The sequence below is a fragment of the Budorcas taxicolor genome, chromosome 13 (assembly GCF_023091745.1).
Source record: "Budorcas taxicolor isolate Tak-1 chromosome 13, Takin1.1, whole genome shotgun sequence".
Classification (NCBI taxonomy): Eukaryota; Metazoa; Chordata; class Mammalia; order Artiodactyla; family Bovidae; genus Budorcas; species Budorcas taxicolor.
The window spans coordinates 7229561-7257353 of NC_068922.1; the positions used below are offsets into that span (position 1 = coordinate 7229561).

General features: G+C 42.0%; 1 protein-coding gene across 1 annotated transcript in view; it reads right to left on the reverse strand.

Moving 5' to 3' along the window:
• TASP1 (taspase 1) overlaps window positions 1-27793 on the reverse strand; it is a 254366-nt gene that overhangs the window by 25071 nt on the left and 201502 nt on the right. Inside the window, exons 11-12 of the mRNA XM_052651058.1 lie at window positions 21180-21290; window positions 2918-2991 (exon numbers count right to left, since the gene is read on the reverse strand). Of these exons, the coding sequence (XP_052507018.1) occupies window positions 2918-2991; window positions 21180-21290 (185 nt within the window). The remainder of the gene's footprint in view (window positions 1-2917; window positions 2992-21179; window positions 21291-27793) is intronic.

Here is a 27793-nt window from a genome sequence, read left to right on the forward strand (position 1 = left end):
ATTAGCTTATATAAAATGTTTGAATGGCCAAGTGATTTTAGTTTCTGAGTTTGGTAACAAGCAGAAAGGAGGCAATTTTGGAAGGCAGAGTAAATTTTAAAAAAAAAAGTTTTTTTTTTTTTCAGAAGTTGCTTTTAAATTAAAAAAAAATACTATGGCTATTGTTTTAGTTTTTAAAGATGCCTCCTTTCTCATTTTGCAACCACAGTTTGCAACATACATGAGAGCATGTTTCACAAACTGTCATCATGCTGAGTGGGTATGCCACTAAGTCAATAATTCTTTCATAGAAATAAGGAAACCAGGGCCGGTAGGCCAAAAGCTTTCCCTCTTAAAAAGAATATAAACTTTGCTATAGCCCCTCTTTTCTCTTTTGAGCTCAATCTCTCATCTATAATTCTGCCATACTTGTAATACAATAAAATTCCAGGCTTTATGACAGAAGAGATATTTTTTGGTTTTGTTGGTTTCTTTCTTTGTTTTTTTTGCTTTTTTTTTTTTTTTTTTAATCAATAGAATTCAACAACCAAAGCTTTAGTGTTTCGGGGATTTTTTGTTTGTTTGTTTTTTGCTCGGGGGTTGCGGGGACGCATTTGTAGCCATGAGAGGAAGAAAGGGAGAGGCCTGAACTCTCAGCAAGGACGCTCAAACACACGACGGACAAGTGAGGCGAAAGCAGCAGCCCTGTCTGTTGGCCCATCGATACCATCAGCTGCAGAATTTACCAACATTATGGAAACCACGCCCACCAGAGGTCACGCAACACAACTGGAAGCCAAGTATCTCTGGGCTCGAGGCACGAGTCTCCACGCTCTTTCCTCCTATGTTTCATGTTAAATAGCAAGGTGTCTTCAGGGGGCCACCAGCAGGGACAACAGGGACCTTATAACAGGATAACAGTCCAAGTACAGGGCTTAATGACATGACCGTCCCCACCAGACAGGCTTCAGTACTGAGGTCCACTTCTTCCATGTCTTTTTGTTGATGTTGTTAAGAAGCGATCTTAGCTCAGATTCTACGTGTCAGGGGCAGGAGAAACTTAACTGGCCGCAAGCCCGTTAAGGATTTTTGTGGCTTACCAGGCTTATTATAAAATAATAATAACAACTGTTTTTGCCATTGGGAAGAAAAGAATGTTTTCTTTTTGAATGTTTGAAAATATTTAAAGTCACTTTTCCACTCATTATTCTTTCCTTTATTTTTAATTGGAAGAGAACTGCTTTACAATGTTGTGCTAATTTCCACTCATTCTTTATACCCATTCTATTCAATATGGTAGCCACAGCCACACATAGCTATTTACATAAAATTTTAAATTCTGTTCCTCAAGCACACCAGCCACATTCAAGTGCTCAAGGGCATCTGTATCTAGTGACTGTCCTATTGGACAGCGCAATATAAATACAAAACATTTCCATCAACACAGAAAATTATTTTAGTGTTGCTCTAAACTCATCATCCTTTTTAAATGAGCCATTATAATTCAATTCTCCTTATACTATGGAACAAAACAATCTTCCTGCATACTCATACGAAATAAATATATGGATACAATACAAATACTGTATTAGGCAGGGATGAGACAAAGTTGTTCATTGGAGGGACTGATGCTGAAGCTGAAACTCCAATACTTTGGCCACCTCATGCGAAGAGTTGACTCATTGGAAAAGACTGATGCTGGGAGGGATTGGGGGCAGGAAGAGAAGGGGACGACAGAGGATGAGATGGCTGGATGGCATCACCAACTCAATGGACATGAGCTTGGGAAAACTCCGGGAGTTGGTGATGGACAGGGAGGCCTGGCATGCTGCGATTCATGGGGCTGCAAAGAGTTGGACACAACTGAGCGACTGAACTGAACTGAGACAAAGGTGGGAGTGATCTCTATAATACTGTCACAAACACATGCTGTCCTCACAAAGCCCTGTGATGCTACCAACTTGCTGGATAATATTCAAAGGCCTGCGTGGTATTCCATGACAAAGAAGCAAGAAAATATTCTTTCTTACATGTCAACTTAATTTGTTAACGATGCCACCTATATTAAACAATTTACATCAGAAGTTTCCTTACTTGCATTTCCAAATGTGTAAAATAAATCATGTCCTTTGGAAAAGAGGCTGCCCAGCTTTGCAGCTTTGTAACTGAGGTACTTTAATGCCAAGTAATGCAAAGAGTCGGACACGACTGAATGCCAAGTAAACATCGGAGGCCACAGCTGTTTCTAAAAAATTTTATGAACAAGAACAGGAGGCCAGTATAATATAAATCCACAAATGATGTTCTGATTCCCAGGCTCACCTGCTATGAGGGCAGGGAGGCCGGGCAACTCAAGAGGAGTCGCGTGGGCTTCTTTGCCACGCTGTAACCCCTGGGGGATGGCAGGGCACAGGGCACACGGGGTGCAGACCTTTGGCCCTGCCCTGAGGATGCCGTGTCAGAGCACCCAGAGCACGAGACAGGCAGCCCTTGCACACACGCGGGTGCCTCTGCCCTCACAAGTGCAGGATGTGTCCAGGTGCTGGGCTAACTCTGCCTCAGCTTCCTTGAGGTCTTCCCATCCTCCCCGCAAAACCACCCAGCCCAGTCAACCCATTACCCACTTTCTCTTCCCCAGTCCCAGTTTCTTATTCACAACAGACAAAGAACAAGGTGAAAAAAAAAAAAAAGAAAAGGTTTTTTCTAATTTCCTCTGCTCCATCATCAAAAGCAAATAAAGATCTGCTATTTTTCTTTGGGATTGGTAACTGTTCTTTATCAGATTCTCATAAAGATCACAGAGCTACCACCCAAGAGAAGCCAAAAAGAATTCCCTGTATCCACCTAGCCAGTTAGAGGTTCCTGTGCTGTCTGTAAGACTCTGCTCATTCCCTTCCTGCCCCCTCCTACCCTCACCCACCCAGCTCTCCCCACGTACCTTGGCCTTCCCATCCTGGGCAGACATGTATCCAACACACATGCTCTCGGTCGTGTGGCTCCACAGAAATTCCACTGCCAGGGAAGGGAATACAAATAGGCACATTCAGATCACAGATGGAAAATAAATCTCTGCTTTTTAATAGAACAGTTAAAGATAGCTTTATATTTAACACACTCAGCTCCCGACTTTCCATTCGCTCCTTCATAAATGTCAAGATGATTTAGTACTCAAAACTGTGTAATGCCATTTACTGTGAAATGAAAAATGTATTTCTTCCTTGTCAAAACTTATGATTATTACATGTAAAATAAATGCTCCTCTGTTTGAAACTTGTAACATTAAACACACACACATGCACACACACTCATGCACACAGTATACAATGATTTAGTAAATGTAATATTCCATAACGTAGTTTCCTTTAAAACACACACACACACTCCGTAGGTCAAGGTTTTTTAAATATCATTCTCTATGAAAAGGAACCAGGGTTCCTTGGAGAAATGTTGATTCCAGGGCCTGGGCAGAGAAAATATTAAACGTATCTGGAACATCTTTTTGTGCCAGAAGATGAGGAAGTCCTCGAAGAATGATGAAAGTTTGGGAAAGGGCCCACGGATCAGCCTGAAGAGACCCCCAACTGGCCATATCTGTGTCAATCTAAGTGTCAGAATAAACAATAACAGTAAAGAACTATCATCCCTGAACAAAATTAAAATCAACGAGCCCATACAAGACCTAGGTCCCAGGTCCCAGCCTGTCTAATACAAACAAATAGGAATAAGTAAAATGGGGGAGAAGAGAAAGCTTTTTTTTAGAAAAGCATCACACTTTCAAAAACTAGGAAAATTTGGAAAGGAGTGTGCTTTTTATGCAGTCTCAATGGAATCTCTCCAGAAAATTCTTATGAAATACAAAGGGGCAAAGGGTAAGTTCACTGTGGAGAAATGCAATGGACCCCACTTTAATCAAGTGATGGAAGCTAACATCACTGAGTAAGGGGCAAATTAACACAACGCGACTCTGGATCAGACACCCTGAGACTCACCGCCACTTCTGCAGCGTTCCCACCAAAAGCACAGACTCAGAATTGCAGGAGGAAATGCCACACAAATCTGACATAGGAACACTAAGAAATAACTGACTTGAACTCTTCAAAAGATGTCAAAGTCAAAAAATATAAAGAAAGTTGAGAAACTGTTCCCATGTAAAGGCAACAAATGCATCCCAGGGAATTTCCTGGTGGTCCAGGGGTTAAGACTCCGTGCTTTCACTGCTAAGGGCCCAGGTTCAATCCTGGTCAGGGAACAAAGATCCCATGAGCTGCGCAGCATGTCCAAAAAGTAAATAAAGAAAGAAAGAAAGAAGACAAAGACGATATGACAACTAGAGGTAATGTGTCCTTCTGCTATGGGGCCTGGATAGGGGTGGGGGGTGTTTGAAGGGACATTCCTGAGATAAGTAATGGACTTTGAAAATGGACTATGGATTAGATAATAGTGTGGTATCAACATTAAACTCTGTGATTTTGCTAACTATACTATGATTACTTAGAAGAACCTTGTTCTTAAGAAATATGCACTGAAGTATTAAGAGTAAAGACTCGATCTCTTCACCTTGCTCTCAAGTCATTCAGAAAAAAAGAGTATATGTGTATGTGTGTAAAGGGAAGAGGGATGAAAGGAAGAAGTAAAAATGGAAAAACAAACGGGGGAAATAAAAACAAAGAGCAAACGCACGTAAAGAAATCACAGGTGTCCCCTGTTCTGTTCTCAAAACATCTGCATAAATTTGAAATTATATCTAAAAGTTATAGAAAGAAAAATCCTGAGAGACACACAAAACTCTGTCACCTTCAGGTACTTACTTGCAAAACTCTATGCTGTTTTAAACGCATTTTTAAAACTTTGATGCACTTTTACAAAAATTTCACAAGTGCCGGGTAACAAAACTGCCTTGCTCAACTCCAAGCCTCCGGGTCCTGAGCCATCCATCTCTCTCTGAGCTAAATGGCCTGAAGACAGTGTGTGGGCTGAGACACAGCTCTGGGCTCTGCCGTCCTGACTCTGAAGCCCTTGCCAGACGCGTGGGGAAGGCAGAGGCCTGAGAGGCAGCTCTGCGCTCCTCACAGAGCAGCTCACTCTCCCATCATTAACTCATTTGCAAATGGGCGACCTGTTCTGTAGCGCTCTGCCTAGACTGCAAGAAAACAGCGTCAGGCAGTGAAGCAAGCTCTCTCCACCAGATGCTTTTTCTTCCTCACACATCTGCTTTGAACTTCAAAAAGCCTGACGTCCAGAGCAAGGTCTGGGATATTCTAAATTGCCTAATAGAGCAAAGGCATTCAAGTCTTACCAAACTTCCCTAGTGTGGTGCCAATGCAATTATATTTAAATACAAAATTCAGGTTATTTCCAACACTGTGACCTCTCTTTATTCCCCAAACGTTAAGGTGGTAACTGCTCATGAATTAGCCAAGAAAAAAATACATGGAAATATAGTTAATTTAATCGTGAAAGTAAAGGATAAAAATACTGCGTGTTGTTTTTTAAGGCAAAATTTTGATGATTTCAAACTGCATTATTCTCTCTGAAAATATAGCCTGCTTTAAGGAAATGTAACACACAAAAAATTGAGACTTACAAAGCAAGATAAACTGGGTATAATGATTGACCACATTAAATATTTTTCTATTGAACAGTTATCAATAAAGTGTCTAGAGTTTGCTGCTGCTGGCTGCTAAGTCACTTCAGTCGTGTCTGACTCTGTGCGACCCCATAGATGGCAGCCCACCAGGCTCCGCCATCCCTGGGATTCTCCAAGCAAGAACACTGGAGTGGGTTGCCGTTTCCTTCTCTAATGCATAAAAGTGAAAAGTGAAAGTGAAGTCGCTCAGTTGTGTCCGACTCCTAGCGACCCCATGGACTGCAGCCCACCAGGCTCCTCCGTCCATGGGATTTTCCAGGCAAGAGCACTGGAGTGGGGTGCCATTGCCTTCTCCGAGATATAGAGTTTAGGAGTTCTTAAAGTAAATCAATGTCTAGAAATTCAGTCTTCCTTTACTCTTTTCACAAATAAACAAAAAAAGGAGGTGCATTTACTGACACTTTTTTTTTTTTGCCCAAACTCATGGCTATGGAGTCTTAGTTACCCGACCAGGGATGGAATCTGTGCCCCTTGCAGTAGGAGCATGGAGTCTTAACCACTGGACTGCCAGAGAAGCCCCTGACACACTCTTTTTAATAACAATTCAAATCAGTTACTAGTTCAGGATAGCTTGAGACACTCAGCAGGAATTGTCTACTATTTAAATTATAAAATGCTTTTGAAAAGAAATCTAATTTATTTTAGTGTATATCTTAACTCAGTAATTTAGTACATTATTAATAATAATTTAACAAATTATTTCTTGTTGGAGGACTTCAGGGAGGCAGGAGAGGAACTCACAGTGATAATTTTTCATCTGCCAAGCATTGCATTTCATGGCAGAATTCAGCAAAGCCTGGATGGGGATCTGGGGCTCAGAGAAGGGAGGTTAACACTCTCATAATGGTGGGAGTATGACCATTTGGAAATACACTGCTGTAATTTGTGGTAGTTATGGTCTGCAAGTTTGCCATGAACACTGAATTAACAAACACTGAGCCATTGCTCCCAAGGGAAATACAAGGTTAAGGTCCTGCAAGCCTCTGGTCACAAAATTTTCAAGAAGTAACCTTATTTGATGTGTATTTTCTGTTTAGAGATATCTTATATAACATACGGTGGTTTAGTCGCTAAGTCATGTCTGACTCTTGCGACCCCATGGACTGTAGCCTGCCAGGCTCCTCTGTCCATGGGATTCTCCAAGCAAGAATTCTGGAGTGGGTTGCCATGCCCTCCTCCAGGGGATCCTCCGGACCCAGGAATCAAACCCGGCTCTCCTGCACTGCAGGCCGATTCCTGCACTGCAGGCATGTGCTTTACCAACTGAGCTACGAGTGAAGCCCCTGTAACATATATCTCTTATAGATAATTAACTCTGTCCAATATGCCTTTATAATAATACACTAGCCAAGAAGAGCTCAATACTTTCTTGACCCCGGATGACCTGGCCACAAGTTTCTTGGGCTTTCAGCCTCACAGCAATGCTGTCCCTTATGCTCTTTTTATCATTTGTCATCTACTGACTCCATGAGTTCTGCTACTTTTCCAGCTCAAATTTTCCCCCACTCTGCTCATGCCCACAAATGACTGGGAAAGTGCTGGGAGTACTGGTCTTTCAATTACAAGTAAATTTCATCAAGCAAGAAGAGTCACAAATTTTCATGACTCTGAAAATAATGAGGATAGACTCCTTTTATCAAAATGACATACACTTTGACCTAGCAATTCTACTTTTAGGTAGAGTGTACAGATATGCCTTTGTATGTATAAAATAACATCTTTACACAGATATTCACTGAAGTAATTTTAATTAGGAAGAAACTGGAAATATTAACAGCACAGTTGCCTTTTGGTGGGAGCATATATGAACAACTATGGTACCCTATTCGGTGGAATACTATGCAGTAATTAAAAAAGAGAAAGCTCTATGGGGATGATATGGAACCATCCACACTAAGTGTTTTTTCAAACGTTTTGCCAGGAACCACAGTAAAACTAAACCAAAACAAAAAAGGCCCCTACACTGTCACTGAGTACGTGGGTTCTTTCTATTCTGTGGGCTCTTTATATTCTATGTACTACAGTGAAAAGATTCTGCTCTTGACTCACTAAATTAGACCTCATTAATGTGACATGCTACCGTTTGGAAAAAAACACTAATCTACAAAATATACAGTTTATCTAAAACAAAAGACAAGGTGAAGAAAGATGGAAAAAAATGACGCTGCTCATTTCTGTGAAGGAAAATAAAGGGGCACCATGGATGACTCATGTTTGTAAATACATGGGATCTCTCTGGAAGAACATCAGAGGAACCAGCAACAATGGTTATCATGAGAGAGGCAACTGGTGATTTAGGAAGCTGAGTGGGGGGCAACCTACTTTTCACCACACATCCAGCAGCTAAGATGCTGCCTTCCAATGCAGGGGGTGCAGGTTCGATCCCTGGTCAGGGAAATAAGATCCCACTTGCCTCGCAGCCAGAAGACCAAAACCTAAGACTGAAGCAGTATTGTAACAAACTCAATTACATAGAAGAAAAGCAAAGATGTAAGTCCTACTCAGTAAAGGAGCTGTATTTCTTACCACTGGTGACACCAAGAAGTCTATAACGTATTTCTGGATTTTAGGGACTAAAATGTCTTCCATACTAAAAAATTGCATTTTATGGTAATAGTATTAAAAATGATTCTAATAATAATACAATTAATTGGGCAGATGGTATATCCAAGTACCAGGAGTTTTCCATGTGTAATTATTACATGTAGGGGACCGCGAACTCCGGTAACATTCAGGGTTAATGAGTGACCTGGAGTGGCATACCTGAGCCTGAGAATGTGTTGTCTGAAACAGCATTTTGGTGTGGTCAAGCTCAAGCTGATTTCCATTTAAAGAAGCCTCTGGCCTCCTGGTAAGGATCATGCTCCTGTGGTTTATACCTCAACTACTGATTTGAAAAAAGCTTTTGTGTTTTAGAAGGCCAAAGCCCAAGGGATGGTGGTGTTGTTCAGTCACTCAGCCACGTCTGACTCTTTGCAACCCCATGAACTGCAGCATGCCAGGATTCCCTGTCCTTCAGTATTTCCCAGAGTTTGCTCAAACTCATGTCCATTGAGTCGGTTATGCCATCCAACCATCTCATCCTCTGACGCCCCCTTCTCCTCCTGCCCCCAATCTTTCCCAGCATCAGGGTCCTATCCAGTAAGTCAGCTCTTCACATCCGAAGACTACTGGAAATGCCTAGGTGATGAAAAGACCTTCATCAGAAAACGCTAAGAACACCTAAAGCCAAGTTACCTTTCTGAATGGGTTTAAGTTATGAAAGATGGACACAAGGATTCAGTAGGACTCTTCTCCACTAAATGACTTTGAACACATCCCAGCAAAGCAGCACAATGTGAAATAAGGTCAACACTACTGATCCTGTTCCAGTGCTGGAGAACGGATGAGGTTGGGACGTCCTGTTCACGTGTTCCTCAAGGAAGACAAGCTAATGGCCTTCTGGGGACAGCTGGAATGGATTTGTACATAATCTCAGGGGCCAGACTATCTGAAAAGTTGTTCTGAATGCATTGGAACAGATGAATTCACCTGTGGTATAACATCCCAGAGCAGCTGGCCTACAGCTTAGGGCCCTCCACTGCATGAGACAGCCTTCAGCCCCGGTGCAGGACCTGCATTCTAGTGACGGTTAAGTCAGCACCTTCCCTGGTTAATACAAGGAATATAAACCACCCCTTAAATGATGCTCCCCCTAGGATACCTCCTTCTCTTTCAAAATGATTCACATGTCATCCTGTTTAAGTAAAACAAAGTTTCCTTACCAGGGTTGCAAGCAAGTTTTTTCTATTCAAACAGATTCTCTTTTCTGACCAGAAAGAAGCCCTCAGCTACCTTTTTTTTTTTTTAAGTTGTTCTCCAGTGGTTGTTAACAACCCCCAGCTGCACTGGCTCCCACACCCATTTAAAACCCCTCTGCCTGGCTTCATATCCCAGACTTTCTTGCAAAGGAAACAGAACTCTAAAATCAGAACCGTCTTGGGCTGGGCAGTTGCCAAGTCAGCTGCCGCTCCTTAGCCTTAGGTCAAACGGCTTACCCTAGGACATTTTGCACAGTGTTTAAGTTACTCCTTATTGAATAAAGATAAACTCATTTTTTAAAATGGGAAGGAAGAGGAACTGTAAATGGAATAATCTCATCTTACCTCTGTAGATTTCCCCCCGGGTAGTGAGGTTCTTTATAACCTAGTCCGGAGTTCATTCAAGGATGCGTTCCTGTCCTGACACGGAATCCTTAAGATTCATAAAATGGATGTCCCATGATTACCATGAAGTAGCCTTGAGTTGGCTTGCTTCCTTGAAAACCTTTCACCACTGAACTGTCTTGGGAACTATGGGGCTGGAGTTCTATAGAACTCCCTCTACGCCAAGCCAAGAAAATAATTCCTCTCTCTTTTCCAGGCTCACTCCATTTGTTCAAGACTAAAGAAAGATGTTGACTGAGAAAGGAAGAGAAGGATGTGGGTCAAAGAGTAAAACAAGCCCTGGAGGATATTCTTCAATTCTCTTCCTGTTTTATCATTTTATTGTGTTAGAAACTACCAGAAATAAGGGGCCAATGGCTGGAACTTGGAAGTTCTCTGCTGAAAAGGAAAGCATTTGGCGAAACAAGTTATACTGAAACATGATTTCATTCATTCAACCAATATTTTTTTAGGCTTTATTTCATGCTAAAGGTGATCTCTGTTACCCTGTGAGCGGATAACAACTGACTATAAAAATCTTTCAAAATGTTTGTCTGAGAGTTTAAGGAGAACCAAAGTAATAAGAATGATATATTCACTAAAATTTTAAGTCTTTGTATTCTTTATTTCAGATGGAAAATTTTTGGTCAAAAGGAAGGACACTATATGTTTAGATTATAGCTAGAAGCACACTACTCATGATGGAGGAGAATATAACAGATGAAAATAAGTCTATTTGCAGTTTTTTAAAGTAAATTAGCAATATTTAACAGTAGAAAAGTTCTGTGATAAAGCAAATGATAGCTATTGATGGTCAACATATCTGTCCTTTAAAAATGAAAGCCAGTTCTGAAAAAATACAAACTGTGGACCACTACCTCCATAGGTTAACACAACTCAGTTGCTGAAGAGTTTTTAATATCATGTCTGCTTTATTCACTTTGCATATAGGAATAAGTTATTTAATTTTCTCCTTTCCATCTGTTCCTTAAATAAGACCCCAAATGCCAGCCTACAGTGAAGACTACAGTGAAGATGAAATAATCCCCAAACATTGCGGAGGTGCACAAGAAATAAGTTTCCAACCATGATACTGGACTTGCTTACAGAACAAAGTTTCAGTTACATTTTTAAGACAAGGTATTAACATCAGATAACCAGCCATAAGTACTTCTTTCCCCACTACCGGTCTAATAACTAATTTGCCTTCTTTTTGAGGGCTGTTTTTATGATCGCGTGAGCCCGGCAGACTGCCTGGTCACGAGTGCTCGTGGCGGCATGTGCCATGAAATGGAAATAAGTGACTCTGCCGGGCCCCGAGAATGAAGGTCCTTTGAAGTACGTGTGTTTATATGTGCTCACCAAAATTTTAATGCCAGTAAAACCAAAAGGCAGTTGGAATTTTAATTTACAGTAAAATGACCTTTTATCTTTTTAATGTTCCAGGAAGCATCAATCTAACATTTTTTAAGTCATGGCAAGTTTTCGTAACAGTGACAAGAAGAGTACTCAATAAAGAACATGGCCTGTTTTGGAAAGAAGTGGGAGAGAATGCCACATTTCAGTTCTAATTGGGAGCTGAAGCACAGTTGATTTCAGAGAGCAAAGTCTAAAGTGATAAAGCAACTCATTACCCTTTCAAGTAATCAGGTAAGAAACTTCAGAAATTCTCAGAGGAGAAAACACCTGCTGCACCATTATATAAAGTTCAGACAGGCCCATTTGGGCGCTTCAAAGATAAGGGTAAATGGGCAGTTTCTTAGGCTGGGCAGTGGGTCCACAGGTGTTCATTTTATTATAATCTTTATAACGTACAAAGTTATTACATTCTTCTTTTAAAAATACATAAAACATTTCACAATAAAGATGAAAAACAAGGGGGAAAAGTAGCTGGTCAAGCAGAAATAATATGTACAAAATTTAATAATCAGCACCATGAACATACTCCGGGACAGCAGAGAACCTGAAGTTATTACTCTCTGGGTAAGGCGAAGGCGACTTGATGGGAAAGGAACAATTATCACAGGTGCTCATCAGACGACCAGCCCTACCCTGAGCTGTGGGCCTTCCATCTGTTTAGGAAGAGGAACTCCAACAGATAGGCTTGGTGAAAAGATTGCTGGCTGAACAGGCAGCCTTTTCACCCCTACCAGCCCCTGTGCCTACTATCCTGAATCGCTTAAGGTTTTCCTCAAATATAAGGAGATTGCTTCACACTGTTCCTCACTCTACTGCTTCCTATTAACTACTCTAAGGTAAGACCCCTGAACTCCACAGGATCTGCCAGGTTCCCATCAGCATGGAGAGGGTAAGCTACAAGGGAAAAAATGCACCCAAACAGTGTGATTGGTTGTTCACATTATATACTTGCATATATTCTAATCACTTCTATTGCCTCAAGCTTAAAATGGAAAAGAACTAGTATTTTCCATTGGAAGGTTGATGTGCCTTTGTTTATACAATTATTAACCATATTATACTATACACAGCAGCCTCAAGAAAGTATTTCTGTAGAGGCCTGGAAAACACATGGAATTGTACATTAGCAGGTAAAAATATATTGGTTTTTTCCTCTAAAAGCAGAGAGAAAATTAATTATTCTCAGCTGTTTCATTCCAGGGACAAGCATTTGCTTTGTGTTAAAGCAGTGATTTGTAGGCTGGGCTTTGCCAACATCTCCTGATCTGGAGGGTGGGAGGTGGTGGGATGGGTGTTGCAAACACATTCACGTCCAAACTGTCCTTTTAACAAGGCTGTTTGCAGAGGCTGTCTTCTGGGATCCAATTAAACTGTCTCCAAATATCCTTGTTCCTGGACACTCGTCATTATCTAACATTTCCGACCCATCTTGTTTGGTTTTTAAGAGCATGGGAGGATATTTTCTGTGACATTTCATTTTTCTGGAAGAGTGGTCAATTTCTTTAAAAATTTCTGCTATAGAATCAGTAAAGAAATTCCATGTGGCACTTAATTTATTCCTCCAATAGTTACTTGGAGCCTACAATGCAGGGTGGGTACAAAGCTGGATTTGACACAGTCCTTGTGACACTGTACAGGAGACAGAGATCAAGACCATCCCCATGGAAAAGAAATGCAAAAAAGCAAAATGGCTGTCTGGGGAGGCCTTACAAATAGCTGTGAAAAAAAGACAAGCAAAAAGTAAAGGATAAAAGGAAACATATAAGCATCTGAATGCAGAGTTCCAAAGAATAGCAAGAAGAGATAAGAAAGCCTTCCTCAGAGATCAATGCAAAGAAATAGAGGAAAACAACAGAATGGGAAAGACTAGAGATCTCATCAAGAAAACTAAAAATACCAAGGGAACATTTCATGCAAAGATGGGCTCAATAAAGGACAGAAATGGTATGGACCTAACAGAAGCAGAAGATATTAAGAAGAGGTGGCAAGCATACACAGAAGAACTATACAAAAAAGATCTACACGACCAAGATAATCATGATGGTGTGATCACTCACCTAGAGCCAGACATCCTAGAATGTGAAGGCAAGTGGGCCTTAGAAAGCATCACTACGAACAAAGCTAGTGGAAGTGATGGAATTCCAGTTGAGCTATTTCAAATACTGGCATATGATGTTGTGAAAGTGCAGCACTCAATATGCCAGCAAATTTGGAAAACTCAGCAGTGGCCACAGGACTGGAAAAGGTCAGTTTTCATTCCAATCCCAAAGAAAAGGCAATGCCAAAGAATGCTCAAACTACCGCACAATTGCACTCATCTCACACGCTAGTAAAGTAATGCTCAAAATTCTCCAAGCCAGGCTTCAGCAATACGTGAACCGTGAACTTCCAGATGTTCAAGCTGGTTTTAGAAAAGGCAGAGGAACCAGAGATCAAATTGCCAACATCTGCTGGATCATGGAAAAAGCAAGAGAGTTCCAGAAAAACATCTATTTCTGCTTTATTGACTACGCCAAAGCCTTTGACTGTGTGGATCACAATAAACTGTGGAAAATTCTGAAAGAGATGGGAATACCACACCACCTGACCTGCCTTTTGAGAAACCTATATGCAGGTCAGGAAGCAACAGTTAGAACTGGACATGGAACAACAGACTGGTTCCAAATAGGAAAAGGAGTACGTCAAGGCTGTATATTGTCACCCTGCTTATTTAACTTTTATGCAGAGTACATCATGAGAAACGCTGGGCTGGAAGAAGCACAAGCTGGAATCAAGATTGCCAGGAGAAATATTAAGAACCTCAGATATGCAGATGACACCACCCTTATGGCAGAAAGTGAAGAACTAAAGAGCCTCTTGATGAAAGTGAAAGAGGAGAGTGAAAAAGTTGGCTTCAAGCTCAACATTCAGAAAACGAAGATCATGGCATCTGGTCCCATCACTTCATGGGAAATAGATGGGAAAACAGTGGAAACAGTGTTAGACTTTATTTTGGGGGCCCCAAAATCCCTGCAGATGGTGACTGCAGCCATGAAATTAAAAGACACTTACTCCTTGGAAGAAAAGTTAAGACCAACCTAGATAGCGTATTAAAAAGCAGAGACATTACTTTGTCCTCCAAGGTCTGTCTAGTCAAGGCTTTGCTTTTTCCGGTGGTCATGTATGGATGTGAGAGTTGGACTGTGAAGAAAGCTGAGTGCTGAAGAATTGATGCTTTTGAACTGCGGTGTTGGAGAAGACTCTTGAGAGTCCCTTGGACTGCAAGGAGATCCAACCAGTCCATACTAAAGGAGATCAGTCCTGGGTGTTCTTTGGAAGGAATGATGCTAAAGCTGAAACTTCAATATTTTGGCCACCTCATGCGAAGAGGTGTCTCATTGGAAAAGACTCTGATGCTGGGAAGGATTGGGGCAGGTGGAGAAAGGGATGACAGAGGATGGGATGGCTGGATGGCATCACCGACTCGATGGACATGAATTTGGGTGAGCCCCGGTAGTCGGTGATGGAGAGGGAGGCCTGGCGTGCTGCAATTCATGGGGTTGCAAAGAGTTTGACATGACTGAGCAACTGGACTGAACTGAACTGAACTGAACTTGCCCTCAAACGACTCACAGTCTGGTGGTGTGATACTCATGTTAGGGGAAACACAGACCTAAACTTCCCATCCTGGCCAGGCAAGATAGTCACCACAAGCAGGAGTTGTCTTACTGGTAAGGAACATGAAGCTAACAAGAGAGCACCAACCAGAAGAATTCAGGAAAGGTAAGGAGAGACGAGACCCAGTCCATTTGTCCTGCCAATCTTCCAGAACCCTCCTCACTGGAATCCATCTTGGCTGAGCGATGTACCTGCCACCAGGAAGGACCCTGAGTCAGAGCGACTGGCCAAAGACATCCTGGAAACTAACTCAACTGTCATAAAACCCAAGACTGCAAGCCACGTGGCAAAAGCAGTTCTCCTGGGTTCCCCTACCCTGCTGCTCTCCACCCGGGCGCCCTTTCCCAGTAAAGTCTCTTTGTCAGCGCATGTCTCCTCAGACGATTCATTTCAGGAGTTAGACAAGGGCCCACTCAGGCCCTGGAAGGCGTCTCAGATGCAGTGGAACCTTTTTTAAGCTATTTCCAAGCCCTGTATCTTCCACATGAACCACTGGGGCTCAAAGACCTGTGCTCGATTCCACTCAAATAACTGAATTTAGAAAAAAAGATTAAGAAATGCTGGCCTAGCAGGAATGGCAGGCATTCCAGTACGTGTCTAGAATGTCACGGTGACTGCTACAAAGGTTGGAGATTACACACTGCAAAAAGCACACAGAGAAGGGACAAATCACCTGGGGAGAGGGCTTCCAAAGGATTCCAGGAGGTTCCTCTCTGGGCTGGGTCTTAAAGAAGGAGTTTCCTAACACAGGTAAGAACAGCATGTGAAAATTAATGGCAGAAAGATACGACCCTTGGAAGAAGACCAAGCAATCTTCAGTTGCCAGAACTGAGGTCAGTGGAGATGAGCAGAGGAGGAGGAGTGCGAGTAGGAGGTGACACTGAAAGCTGCTCCAGTACCAGATCAGGCTGGGCTTTCCCTGTCAAGTTACTTTCCATTTCCCATCTATCTTCTCAGGAAAGAGGATGGTGTGGGTGTGAGTGTGTGTCCTCATTGAAGAATTAAAAGTAGGAGCATGGGAGTAAGAGACACAGGTTTTGCTTTATTTTAGGATACATAGAAAGTTATTATATAACACAAAAAGTTATTTGAATGTTAAGCTTAAAACAAGCAGTACACCAGTCCCATATACTTCTGTGGTTCTTTTTTGACCACCATCTCTCTAATGCTGGAGTTGGTGTGGCTCTCTAAGACACAATTCAGTCAAGGTCTCATTTTTGCCCTTTCTGCTTCAGCACAGTCAGCTTCTGTGTTTCTGAGTCATGGTAAGGTTCCCTGTGTCATAGAGGGACAGAGGTCTAGGATGGAGGCAGGATGGAGGTGCGAGATGGATAGAGGTGGGGAGCCTAGAGGTTGCAGAGGCTTAAGAAACAGTCTGGGAAAGAGGGATTTGGGCATGCAAAGTAAGGGGGCACTGATCACCTTTATCCGAGCAGAGAAGTGGAATCCACTGATGCAGCTGGAAGTCCTGTGGCCCGAGCTGCCTAAAGATGCCACAGAACACCTGATTCATCCCTGTAGTTCTTTAGACAAACCAGAGGACCATTTGGCAGGGACAGCATTTCAGAGGTTGATTTGTTATCTATCATTGCATAAATAGGGGCTTCCCTGGTGGCTCAGAGGTTAAAGCGTCTGCCTCCAATGCAGGAGACCTGGGTTCGATCCCTGGGTCGGGAAGGTCCTCTGGAGAAGGAAATGGTAACCCACTCCAGTATTCTTGCCTGGAGAATCCCATGGACAGAGAAGCCTGGTAGGCTACATCCACGGGGTCGCAAAGAGTCGGACACGACTGACCGACTTCACTATTCACTGCATAAATTACCCCCAAATCTAGTGGTTTAAAATGACAAACATTTTATTATCTAAGTTTCTGCAGACTAGGAGTTCAGGAGTGTCTGTGCTGGGTGGTTCTTTTTCAGCATCTTTCATGAAAAGACCCTGATGCTGGGAAAGATTGAGGGCAAGAGGAGAATAGGAGACAACAGAAGATGAGATGGCTGGATATCATCACTGACTCAATGGACAGGAGTTTGAGCAAACTCCAGGAGATGGTGAAGGACAGGGAAGACTGGCTTGCTGCGATCCACGGGGTCACAAAGTGTCAGACACAACTGAGCGACTGGACAACAACAACAACATGAGATTTCAGTCCAGAAACCTGCGAAGATCCTGTCATCTGCAGGCTCCCCTGGGACCAAGGCTGTTGGCGCGGAGCCCCAGTGCCTTGCTGGCAGTTGGAAGGCGGTCACAGTTTTTTGCCACAGGGACCTTTCCGTGGTGCTGCTTGAGTGTCCTTGTGACATGGTAGCTGGTCCTTCCTGGAGTGAGTGAACAGCACCTTTTCTGACCTCGCCTTGGAAGTCACAGACTGTCATCCTGACATATTCTTATGCACTGGAGAGAGTCACTGGGGAGGGAATTAAACTCTCTTTCTCTCAAACAGTTTATGGACAAAGCACACATAACAAAGTCATGCAAGAGGACTTTGAAAGTTACTCTATAGCTGGGATTCTCCAACTGTATTCCTGAATCAGTAACAAAGGCCAGACCTTGAAAGGGCCTGTTCTTGAGCCATCCCACCCTTGAAGCAGCCCCTGGGGCTCTTGTAATTCATGCATTTGTCAAGAGGGGAAGCTGGGTAATGGCTTCCTGGAAACTCCATCATGTGGCAATGGGGTTTGATTGAAACTGCGTTTGTGGTGTAAGGGAAATGCTATTGATGATTTTCAGAAAAGAGAGTCAATATGGAAAAAGCTGAAGTTTGAGATTATTTTGATTGTACTATAATCAAAAAATTATATATATTAGTATACAAACATACTAAAAAGTATATATATTATGCAAAATAATATATTGTATATATATTATACAAAAAAGTATATGTATATTGTATATAATTATACAAAAAAGTGATACATACAGCAGTTAAGTGGATTTTTTTTTTTTAATTTGGGTAATTGTTTTGTTTTGTTTGGATGTATAGGAAAGAAAGACTTCTGAGCCTTCCTGGTTACTTGATATTACCAAACATTAAGGAGCCATGAGTTGATGAAGTTATATTTTCATGAGAATTTTATAAAGTGATAAATGAGAAGTCATGGGCCAAACATGAAGCAAATTATGTTGCAGCCTGATCTGGAGCAATTAACGTGGTAAAGCATAGAAGAACCCACTTGAGTTTGATGTTTGAAACATTCTCCTTTTACAGGCAGGGGCTTATGGCAGATACTTCCTTTCTGATGGGTCTAATCTTCTACTCCTGGGATCTGCAGTGAATAATATTTACATAATCATGACACTACCAATGCTGGTTATTAATTGTCACTGTTTGGAATCAAATTCTAATCAGAGTGTAGAAAGCAATGTAGAACAGAATGCAATGTTACTATGACAACAATGGTGTGGTTGCTAGAGGTTGAGGTGAGGGTTGGGAATCGTGGAGGAAGAGGAAAGAAGCTTACATAGTCCAAGGGGTGAGGGATGGTTGGAAGAGATGATAAAAGCTGATGAGTCAGGAAGTAGAGCATTAAAGTTGCAATAAAATTAAATATACAGCTTCAGATTAGAGTTCTCACAAGTCATGAGGAAAGGTGACGGGGAGTGGTACGAGCTCTGCTCTTAATTTCTTCCCCCAAGGGAGTCACAAGTTACTGACTAATGGAGAAACAGAACAGGAGCACATTCTACAGAATGAAGGTGAATCCCACGAGAACAACCAGAATCAGGGGCTGGCACTCTGGGAACTGGGTAGCAAAGGTGACCTTCACATCTTCTTTCTATCCTTCTGTACACATTTACTTTCTCACCACATACTGAACACATGTAAGTTTCTTAAAGCAAAATATGTAAAAACCCACATCACTGGTAGAAGCTGATAGGAGCCTACGTTCACCAGGTTTTAAACTTCACAAACAAATGGCAAGACTTCACTCATTGCATAAAGCAACACTTTACATTTTATTCTTCTCCTTGACATGGAGAGTAGGAACCAGTGTACGAATGACTACTTTAGTGATAAAAATTAACATGAGCTAAAATTCTATGACTTATCTTTAAATATACCTTTAACTCCAAAAATGAAAGGACAAGTAAAAAAATAAAATTCTTACAATTTCCAGAATAAATGGGTGAAAGCCCAGGCTCAGTGGAGAACAGAAACTCCATTCTAGCAGCAGGCTATGAAACAGTTTCAATAACTGTCCCCTACCCTGCCTCCCAGGACTACAGACTTCTTCTGAGTTTTTATGGAATGCTCAGGAACATCCTCTGCATATTTTATTTGATCTTTTTAAAGGTCATTTTTAAATATTTACTTTTATTTATGTATTTATTTGGCTGCGCCAGGTCTTAGCTGTTGCACATCGGATCTCTGATCTTTGTTTCAGCATGTGGAATCTTTAGATGCAGCATGTAAACTCTTTAGCTGGGCCATGCCAACTCTTAGTTGCAGCATGTGGGATCTAGCTCCCCAACCAGGGCTGCAACCTGGACCCCCCTCCCCCACCTGCATTGTGAGCTCAGAGTCTCAGCCACTGGACCACCAGGGAAGTCCCTCTATGCATATTTTAAAGACAAACTCCCTGCTACCTAACTGTGGAAGATATTCAAAGGTTTCAAAAATGATTAGGATACCAAAGAAGCAAGTAACTTATTGGCCTCGGTTTAAATTTTTTTTTTTTTTTTGGCTAGGAACAACCTGGGTACTAAGTATAGTGGGTGGAAACAGGAAGAAAATAAATATAGCAAGAAAAATTATGAAGTTGGTGATCAGGTGGAGAACGAATCATTTTCTATAAAAGTGTAATGTTTCCCCACCCCCCACCTTTGGCAAATGAGAGGAAAGATTTTTATGGAAGTTCTTCAGGCTTCTAAAGAAAAAATAATAATTTTTATCCTCATAAGAAATGCTAATTTTTCTATTTTATAGACTCATAAAACTTCAAAATAGGAAGGGACTTGTACTACAGCAATTCACAACAATCATACAATACAGATCAGGTGTCAGCCATACTTGATAAAAGGAATTTTATACAAACAGCTGAACTACCACAGCCTTGAGAATGACTTGTAGTGATTATTTAAAAAATTAAAAAAAACTTACAGAAGAACGGATAACCACTGAGTAGTATCACCATACATGACGGACTACTGGATAGCAATGAGAGTGAACAAGCTACCGTTACAAGTAACATGGATGAAGTTAACAGGCGTAACATTCACTGAAGACATCAGACACCAAGAAAACATATTCTATGATCCTATTTATACAAAATACAAAACCAAATAGAACTAATCAAGGTGTTGGAAGTCTGAATGGTTATTAACTTTGAAGGGGTAGAGACTGGGGAGGGTTATAAGGGAGCTTCTGGATTACAGTAAAGTTCTACTTTTTATCTACATGCTGGTCACATGGGTGGGCTCAGTTTGTAATATTTTCCAAGCAGTTGCAGTTACAATGATTTGTGCACTTTTCTGAATGAGCACACAATTCAATTAAAAAGTCAATTAAAGAAAAAAAAGATATAGGAGCCCCTGCTAGCTTATGTGGCACATTCATGCAGACTTTTTAAATGCCCCTCACTCTGGATAAATGACTTAGGAAAAGGCACCTCTATGGGTAGAGGCTCCCCCACAAATCTGTGCCTTGTCAAATGGAGGGTGGGCTGGGCTCCATCCCCACTGGTGCACTTTGTTAGAGACAAAGCCACACATGTGGGTGGACATCTGCAAATCTGCAAAATATTCATGGGACCCTTCCTCACCACAGCATTATGAGCAGGCAGGGCAGATATCCTTCTAATGTGGAGGAGGAGGTGGCACAGAACAGTGAGACTGATGCGTGAAGGCATCACAGCTAATAAGCCATGAAGCCAGGGTGAACTTCTAGGCCAGTACGTCTTCACATGATTCTGATTCCTTTCGGGGAGGAGAAGAGGAAGAAGCTTCTCTCTGTGTTACTGTGTTTACTGCTATGGGTCATCTCAAATGCTATGTCAAATAAGGCAGGGGATAAATACACGGTCCAATATTCTTAATACTGGGCTTTAGTAAAGGTGTTAGGTTCTCAGTCCATTTGGAAAACATGCTTTAATCATATACCCTGAAATGAATATTCACCTTGTAGACGTTAACCTAGGCAGAGAGGTCAGTGGAATAGCGATATGTATACCTATCAATGGAACATCCTGGCCCACCCACAGGTTAAAATGATCAACATAAGGATATAACTCTGTCCCTGGCTCGGAAAAAAAGGAAAGAGAAAGACACCCACATGATGTGTAAGTTTAACTTACCCAGAAGTGTCTGCTTATTTTGGGAGGTGTTAGGCTCTGCAGAGCATCGGCAGGACCGGAGGACAATCACCCCTCCGAGCACGCCGTCTTCACTGGCCAGGAAAGGTGAGCCTAGGCACAAACGACTGGTGGTCAGTTTTAGTTCATTTTACTCTTTTCACTCCCAATTTTCATTTGATTATGGGAACAAATGTGTGGGATGGGTAAGATTTTGAAAGATGCCTATTTTCTGATACTCGCTGTTGTTCATATCTTGTCCAGGCTGGATCGTGAAGGCAGGCTTGAACCCTAACAGACAGAGACAGTACCAGATGCTGCCAAGGAGACATGAGCAGGGGTGGAGTGTGCATGACCATATTCAGAATGGAATTGGAAACACTGCCAGATTAAAGGCCCAAAACACAAATACAGCAAAAAATGTTCAGCAGCTCCCTTTGATCAACTCTTCGGGATCACTTACCAGACTCTCCCTGTTGTCAGGGGCATGCCACCAAAAGCTTTCATTTACTACCTTAAATTCAATTTTCAACAAAAAGCCACAAAGTTTATGACAAACGTTTAAAAATGCTCCTGATGGTTTACACAAATAAGGGTGAAACTGTATTTCTATTATGAGAGTCTGGTGGTTAGGAACGGCCGTGCTTCGGAGAGATCTCACACACTGAACCATTGTGAGCATTTCAGCAACACTGCATTTTAAAGCCCCTCCTTTTTCCTCCCCAAGGACATCTTCTTCGAACATCTGGCACAGCAAGTGAGCACGTGGAGAACAAATGCAAAATTAACCCAAGTGCTATCAAAGAAAGTCATAAAAATAAAACCCAGCCAAATTGGATTTGGGGGGAGCTTCTGGTTAAACTTAGTAGATTAAATACATGCATTTATCTCCACTCCTTTCTCAAATCCCAGTAAACTGGGGGAAAGGAAAGGGGAAAAAAAAAAAAAAAGAGCCATGGCCCAACAAGGACAGAGAAAGAGACGAGGGAAAAACAGGAAAACAGACCCTTAGAAAAGAGAAAGAAGACAGACATGTAGCTGCTCACCTAGCGGACCTGGGAAAGCTGCGGTGGGGCGGAGGCGGGGAGGAGGCAGGAAAAAAGGCTGTTTGGAGTTGGGGGACACCTATAAGAGGCTGTTTGGAGTTGGGGGACACCCAGTTTTGTCATAAAGTCAAAAAAGGACCAGAAATTGAAGGCTTCAAGTTCTGGAGGCAGGGATGCAGGGTGCACCTGAAATAAAAGTGGTTGGTTGAGAATGTCCAAAAGGATCTTCTAGACCAGGGTGGGCAAACTATGACCTGTCTAGTTTACAGTCTATTTTTGTACTGTCTGTAAGCAAAGAACGTTTATTTTATATTTTAAAGGGTTTTTTGATTTGTTTGTGTTGCTTTTTTAAGAGAGAGAGGAGAAGGAAGAGGAAGAGAAGAATCTGTGGTAGAGACCAAAGTGTTGCCCACAAAGTCTAAAATCTACTCTTTGGCCCTTTACAGAAAGTTTGCTGACACTTGATCTCAAGTCCCAGATTCCTATCTACAGAGGAAGTTACTCCTCCCCAGCCCTTGAGGAAGCAGGATATTTACTCTCTAGAAAGGCTGAACCAGAGGGACTGGAGGCTCAGGTCACTGGGCTCAGCCCAGGGCAGGAGGGAGGCTCCACACTGAAGTTAGGGGCTGAAGGGGAGCCTTTATGTGAAATAACCAGCTCCCTTCACCCACAGGCTCCACGGACACGAGAAGGCTGATACCTTCCAAGCAAGAGACTGGATCACTCCTTTTCAGTCTCAAGGGTATTTCCAGTCTCAATTCAAACCAATTCAAGACTAAGAACCTACTTGAGAGAACCTAAAAACATCACTCGTCCTTACTTTATGGGGATGGCTTCAAGATGACAAGTGTGACTCACATACAAAGGGTTTTCAGCTCAGATTCTTGGTACTTAAAGAGCATAGCTCAGCTCAGTTCAGTTCAGTTGCTGAGTCGTGTCTAACTCCTTGAAACCCCATGGACTGCCACAAACCAGGCCTTCCTGTCTGTCACCAACTCCCAGAGCTTGCTCAAACTGATGTCCATTGAGTCAGTGATGCCATCCAACCAACTCATCCTCTGTCATACCCTTCTCTTATTGCCTTCAATCTTTCCCAGCATCAGGGTCTTTTTCAGTGAGTCAGCTCTTCGCAGCAGGTGGCCAAAGTACTGGAGTTGCAGCTTCAGCATCAGTCCTTCCAATGAACACCCAGGACTGATCTCCTTTAGTATGGACTGGTTGGATCTCCTTGCAGTCCAAGGGACTCTCAAGAGTCTTCTCCAACACCACAGTTCAAAACCATCAATTCTTTAGCACTCAGCTTTCTTTATAGTCCAACTCTCACATCCATACATGACTACTGGAAAAACCACAGCCTTGACTAGATGGACCTTTGTTGACAAAGTAATGTCTCTGCTTTTGAATATGCTGTCTACGTTGGTCATAGCTTTTCTTCCAAGGAGTAAGCGTCTTTTAATTTCATGGCTGCATTCATCATCTCCAGTGATTTTGGAGCCCCAAAAAATAAAGTCTACTACTGTTTCCACTGTTTGCTCATCTATTGCCATGAAGTGATGGGACTGGATGCCATGATCTTAGTTTTCTGAATGTTGAGCTTTAAGCCAGCTTTTTCACTCTCTTCTTTCACTTTCATCAAGAGGCTCTTTAGTTCTCTTCGCTTTCTGCCATAAGGGTGGTGTCATCTGCATATCTGAGGTTATTGATATTTCTCCTGGCAATCTTGATTCCAGCTTGTGCTTCATCCAGCCCAGCATTTCTCATGATGTATTCTGCATATACGTTAAATAAGCAGGGTGACAATTCACAGCTTTGATGTAATCCTTGTCTTATTGGGAACCAGTCTGTTTTTCCATGTCCAGTTCTAACTGTTGCTTCCCAACCTGCATAGAGATTTCTCAAGAGGCAGGAGAGATGGTCTGGTATTCCCATCTCTTTCAGAATTTTCCAGTTTGTTGTGTTCCACACAGTCAAAGGCTTTGGCATAGTCAATAAAGCAGAAATAGATATTTTTCTGGAACTCTTTTGCTTTTTTGATGATCCAGTTCAGTTCAGTTGCTCCGTCATGTCTGACTCGTTGCGACCCCATGAACCACAGCACACCAAGCCTCCCCATCCATCACCAACTCCCACAGTTCATTCAGACTCGCGTTCATTGAGTCAGTGATGCCATCCAGCCATCTAATCCTCGGTCGTCCCCTTCTTCTCCTGCCCCCAATCCCTCCCAGCATCGAAGTCTTTTCCAATGAGTCAACTCTTCGCATGAGGTGGCCAAAGTACTGGAGTTTCAGCTTTAGCATCAGTCCTTCCAAAGAAATCCCAGGATTGATCTCCTTCAGAACGGACTGGTGGGATCTCCTTGCAGTCCAAGGGACTCTCAAGAGTCTTATCCAACACCACAGTTCAAAAGCATCAATTCTTTAGCACTCAGCTTTCTTCACAGTCCAACTCTCACATCCATACATGACTACTGGAAAAACCATAGCCTTGACTAGACGGACCTTAGTCAGCAAAGTAATGTCTCTGCTTTTGAATATACTATCTAGGTTGGTCATAACTTTTCTTCCAAGGAGTAAGCGTCTTTTAATTTCATGGCTGCAATCACCATCTGCAGTGATTTTGGGGCCCAAAAAAATAAAGTCTAACACTGTTTCCACTGTTTCTCCATCTATATCCCATGAAGTGATGGGACCGGATGCCATGATCTTCGTTTTCTGAATGTTGACCTTTAAGCCAACTTTTTCACTCTACTCTTAGTGGATGTTGGCAATTTGATCTCTGGTTCCTCTGCCTTTTCTAAAACCAGCTTGAACATCTGGAATTTCATGGTTCACATACTGTTGAAGCCTGGCTTAGAGAATTGTGAGCATTACTTTACTAGTGTGTGAGATGAGTGCAATTGTGTGGTAGTTTGAGCATTCTTTGACATTGCCTTTCTTTGGGAATGAGTGAAAATTGACCTTTTCCAGTCCTGTGGCCACTGCTGAGTTTTCCAAATTTGCTGGCATATTGAGTGCAGCACTTTCAAAGCATCATCTTTTAGGATTTGAAAGAGCTCAACTGGAATTCCATCACCTCCACTAGCTTTGTTCGTAGTGATGCTTTTTAAGGCCCACTTGACTTCACACTCCAGGATGTCTGGCTCTAGGTGAGTGATCATATCATCATGATTATCTGGGTCATGAAGATCTTTTTTGTACAGTTCTGTGTATTCTTGCCACCTCTTCTTAATATCTTCCACTTCTGTTAGGTCCATACCATTCCTGTCCTTTACTGAGCCCATCTTTGCATGAAATATTCCCTTGGTATCTAATGTTCTTGAAGAGATCTCTAGTCTTTCCCATTCTATTGTTTTCTTGTTTCTTTGCACTGATCTCTGAGGAGGGCTTTCTTATCTCTTCTTGCTGTTCTTGGAACTCTGCATTCAAATGGGTATATCTTTCCTTTTATCCTCACAGACAACCTAGAATCACTAGCTATTTCCATTAGGCCTCTGGGAAACACAGAGAGCAAAAAAACAAAAAGGTAACAGAGGGAAAACTTAGGCAAATACTTTGAGCAGAAGAAAAAAAAAAATTTAAAGGTGGGGGAAGGGGAAAGAGTCCCTGGCATTCCAGTGGTTAGGACTTGGCACTTTAACTGGGAGGGCCCAGGTTCGACCCCTGGTTAAAGAACCTTAGCTCTTCCTGTAAGTTGCAACCCCCAGAAACACAAGAAAAGAAAGACAGAGGTAAGACATGAAAGAGAAAAAAACATTTTTAATCAGAGCAGGCCAGAAGATCCAATAGTTGATTAAAAGGAGTTTCAAAGAGAACAAATTTTAAAAAATGAAAGGGAATAAATTTCAAAAGAAATGAAAACAGTTCCAAGAATTGACGGATGAGTGTTCAGACTGAAAAGGCTCATAAACCTCCCAGCATAATTCATGAGGGGAAAAAAAGGCGCCATGAAGATGTATCACTATGAAATGTCAAAATACTGAGAAAAGAAAGGTCTAAAAAATTTCCAAATGGGAAAAAATGATCACCGAGAAGGCAAGGGGATTATAATGGCATTGGATTTCTCAATAGCAACTCTGGGATCTAGGTGATTAGGAGGTAATGTTTTCAAAGTGCAGAGAGAAAACTATTTCCAACCTAGAATTCTATCCTTGTCCAAAATGTCAATCAAGCATGAAAGGAGATTGAAGCTGGACAAAGTCTCAAAGAATTCACCTCCCGTGCACTCTTTCTCAGAAAGTTGTAGGACAAATGTACCTTGGCAAAATTAGGGAATAAGGGAAATAATGAGAAAGAAATGAAGATCTGGGAACAGGGGCTTCAAGACAAGAGAAAACAAAAGTATTCCTGGGTGACACACAGCTACAAACAGGGTTGGAGAGCCAATGAAGCAAAACGACAAAGAGCCAGAGGAAGCTGGAATGGTATTTCCAAATGGGAAAAAATTTAAACTTATAAGGTACATGCTGAGTTTTAAATTATTGAGAGGAAATGTCTCACATTTTGAGGGAAGACAGAATAAAAGAGTGGTTAAAAAAAAAAGTGAGGCAGATATTAACTGCAGACAAAATACAAATTTCTACAGAAAATGAAATGAATCACAGCACACTATGTAGCTCAGATGTCAATGGCTAGAGTAAAAAATATAAACTTGTCCATATGGATGAACTAAAAAACAAGAATATAATACATTAAGAAGAGAAAAAGCCTATCTGGGTGAGTGTAGGTTGGAAGTTGGAAATATAAAGGAACTAAATCCTTGCCTTCCCTGATTTGAAGATGATAACATCTTAATTTGATATCCAAATAGTATTTAAGATTGCAAAATCAAGAAATAGTAGTATAGACATGTTATGTTGAATTATAGATGTAAATTTTAGAAAAAAATAGTTAAGAGAGTTAAAAATAGGAGCTTCTGGGGAGAGAAACTCAGTGGGGTATGGAGGGTCAGGACAAGGAACTACCTATTTTCAGGAGAAGCCTAGGGGCATCGCTTGTCTTTTTAATTCATGTGTGTGTGCCCATGCGTGTGTGTGTGCCCATGCGTGTGTGTGCGTACATGCGCGCGCGCGCGCGCACACACACACACACACACACACACACACAGAGCTTTGCAATGAAAAGCAACACATATTTAAACTGCGGTACCAGAGTACAATTTTTTCTCCTCAGCCCCTCAGAGAAGAGGAAAAGGAGATAGGGAATTCACAGCCACCAAGAAGCCATCCTAAGGCCCTAGATCCATACTGTCATGTTCTGTAGTTTTATTTCCAGAACCACCATGAGAAGGCTTTTTATGATCATTTTACAGATGAAGAACCTGAGGTTCAGAGTGGTTCCATGATGTGTTACGGCCATGCCAGAGCTGGGGAGGAAGGCTTCCTCCCATGTTTCTCTGAGTTCACAATCGTGCCTGCTTTGCAGTAGAGCCTCTCAGGGAACAGGAAACTCGGGATAAGATTACATCCCACCACACCTGCCTGAAGGTTCTCGGCACCTCTACAGCTGTTCCTTTCTCAGCATATCCAGGAACTTCTCCTAGGGTCCCCATAACTTGTCTGTGTGTTAGTCACTC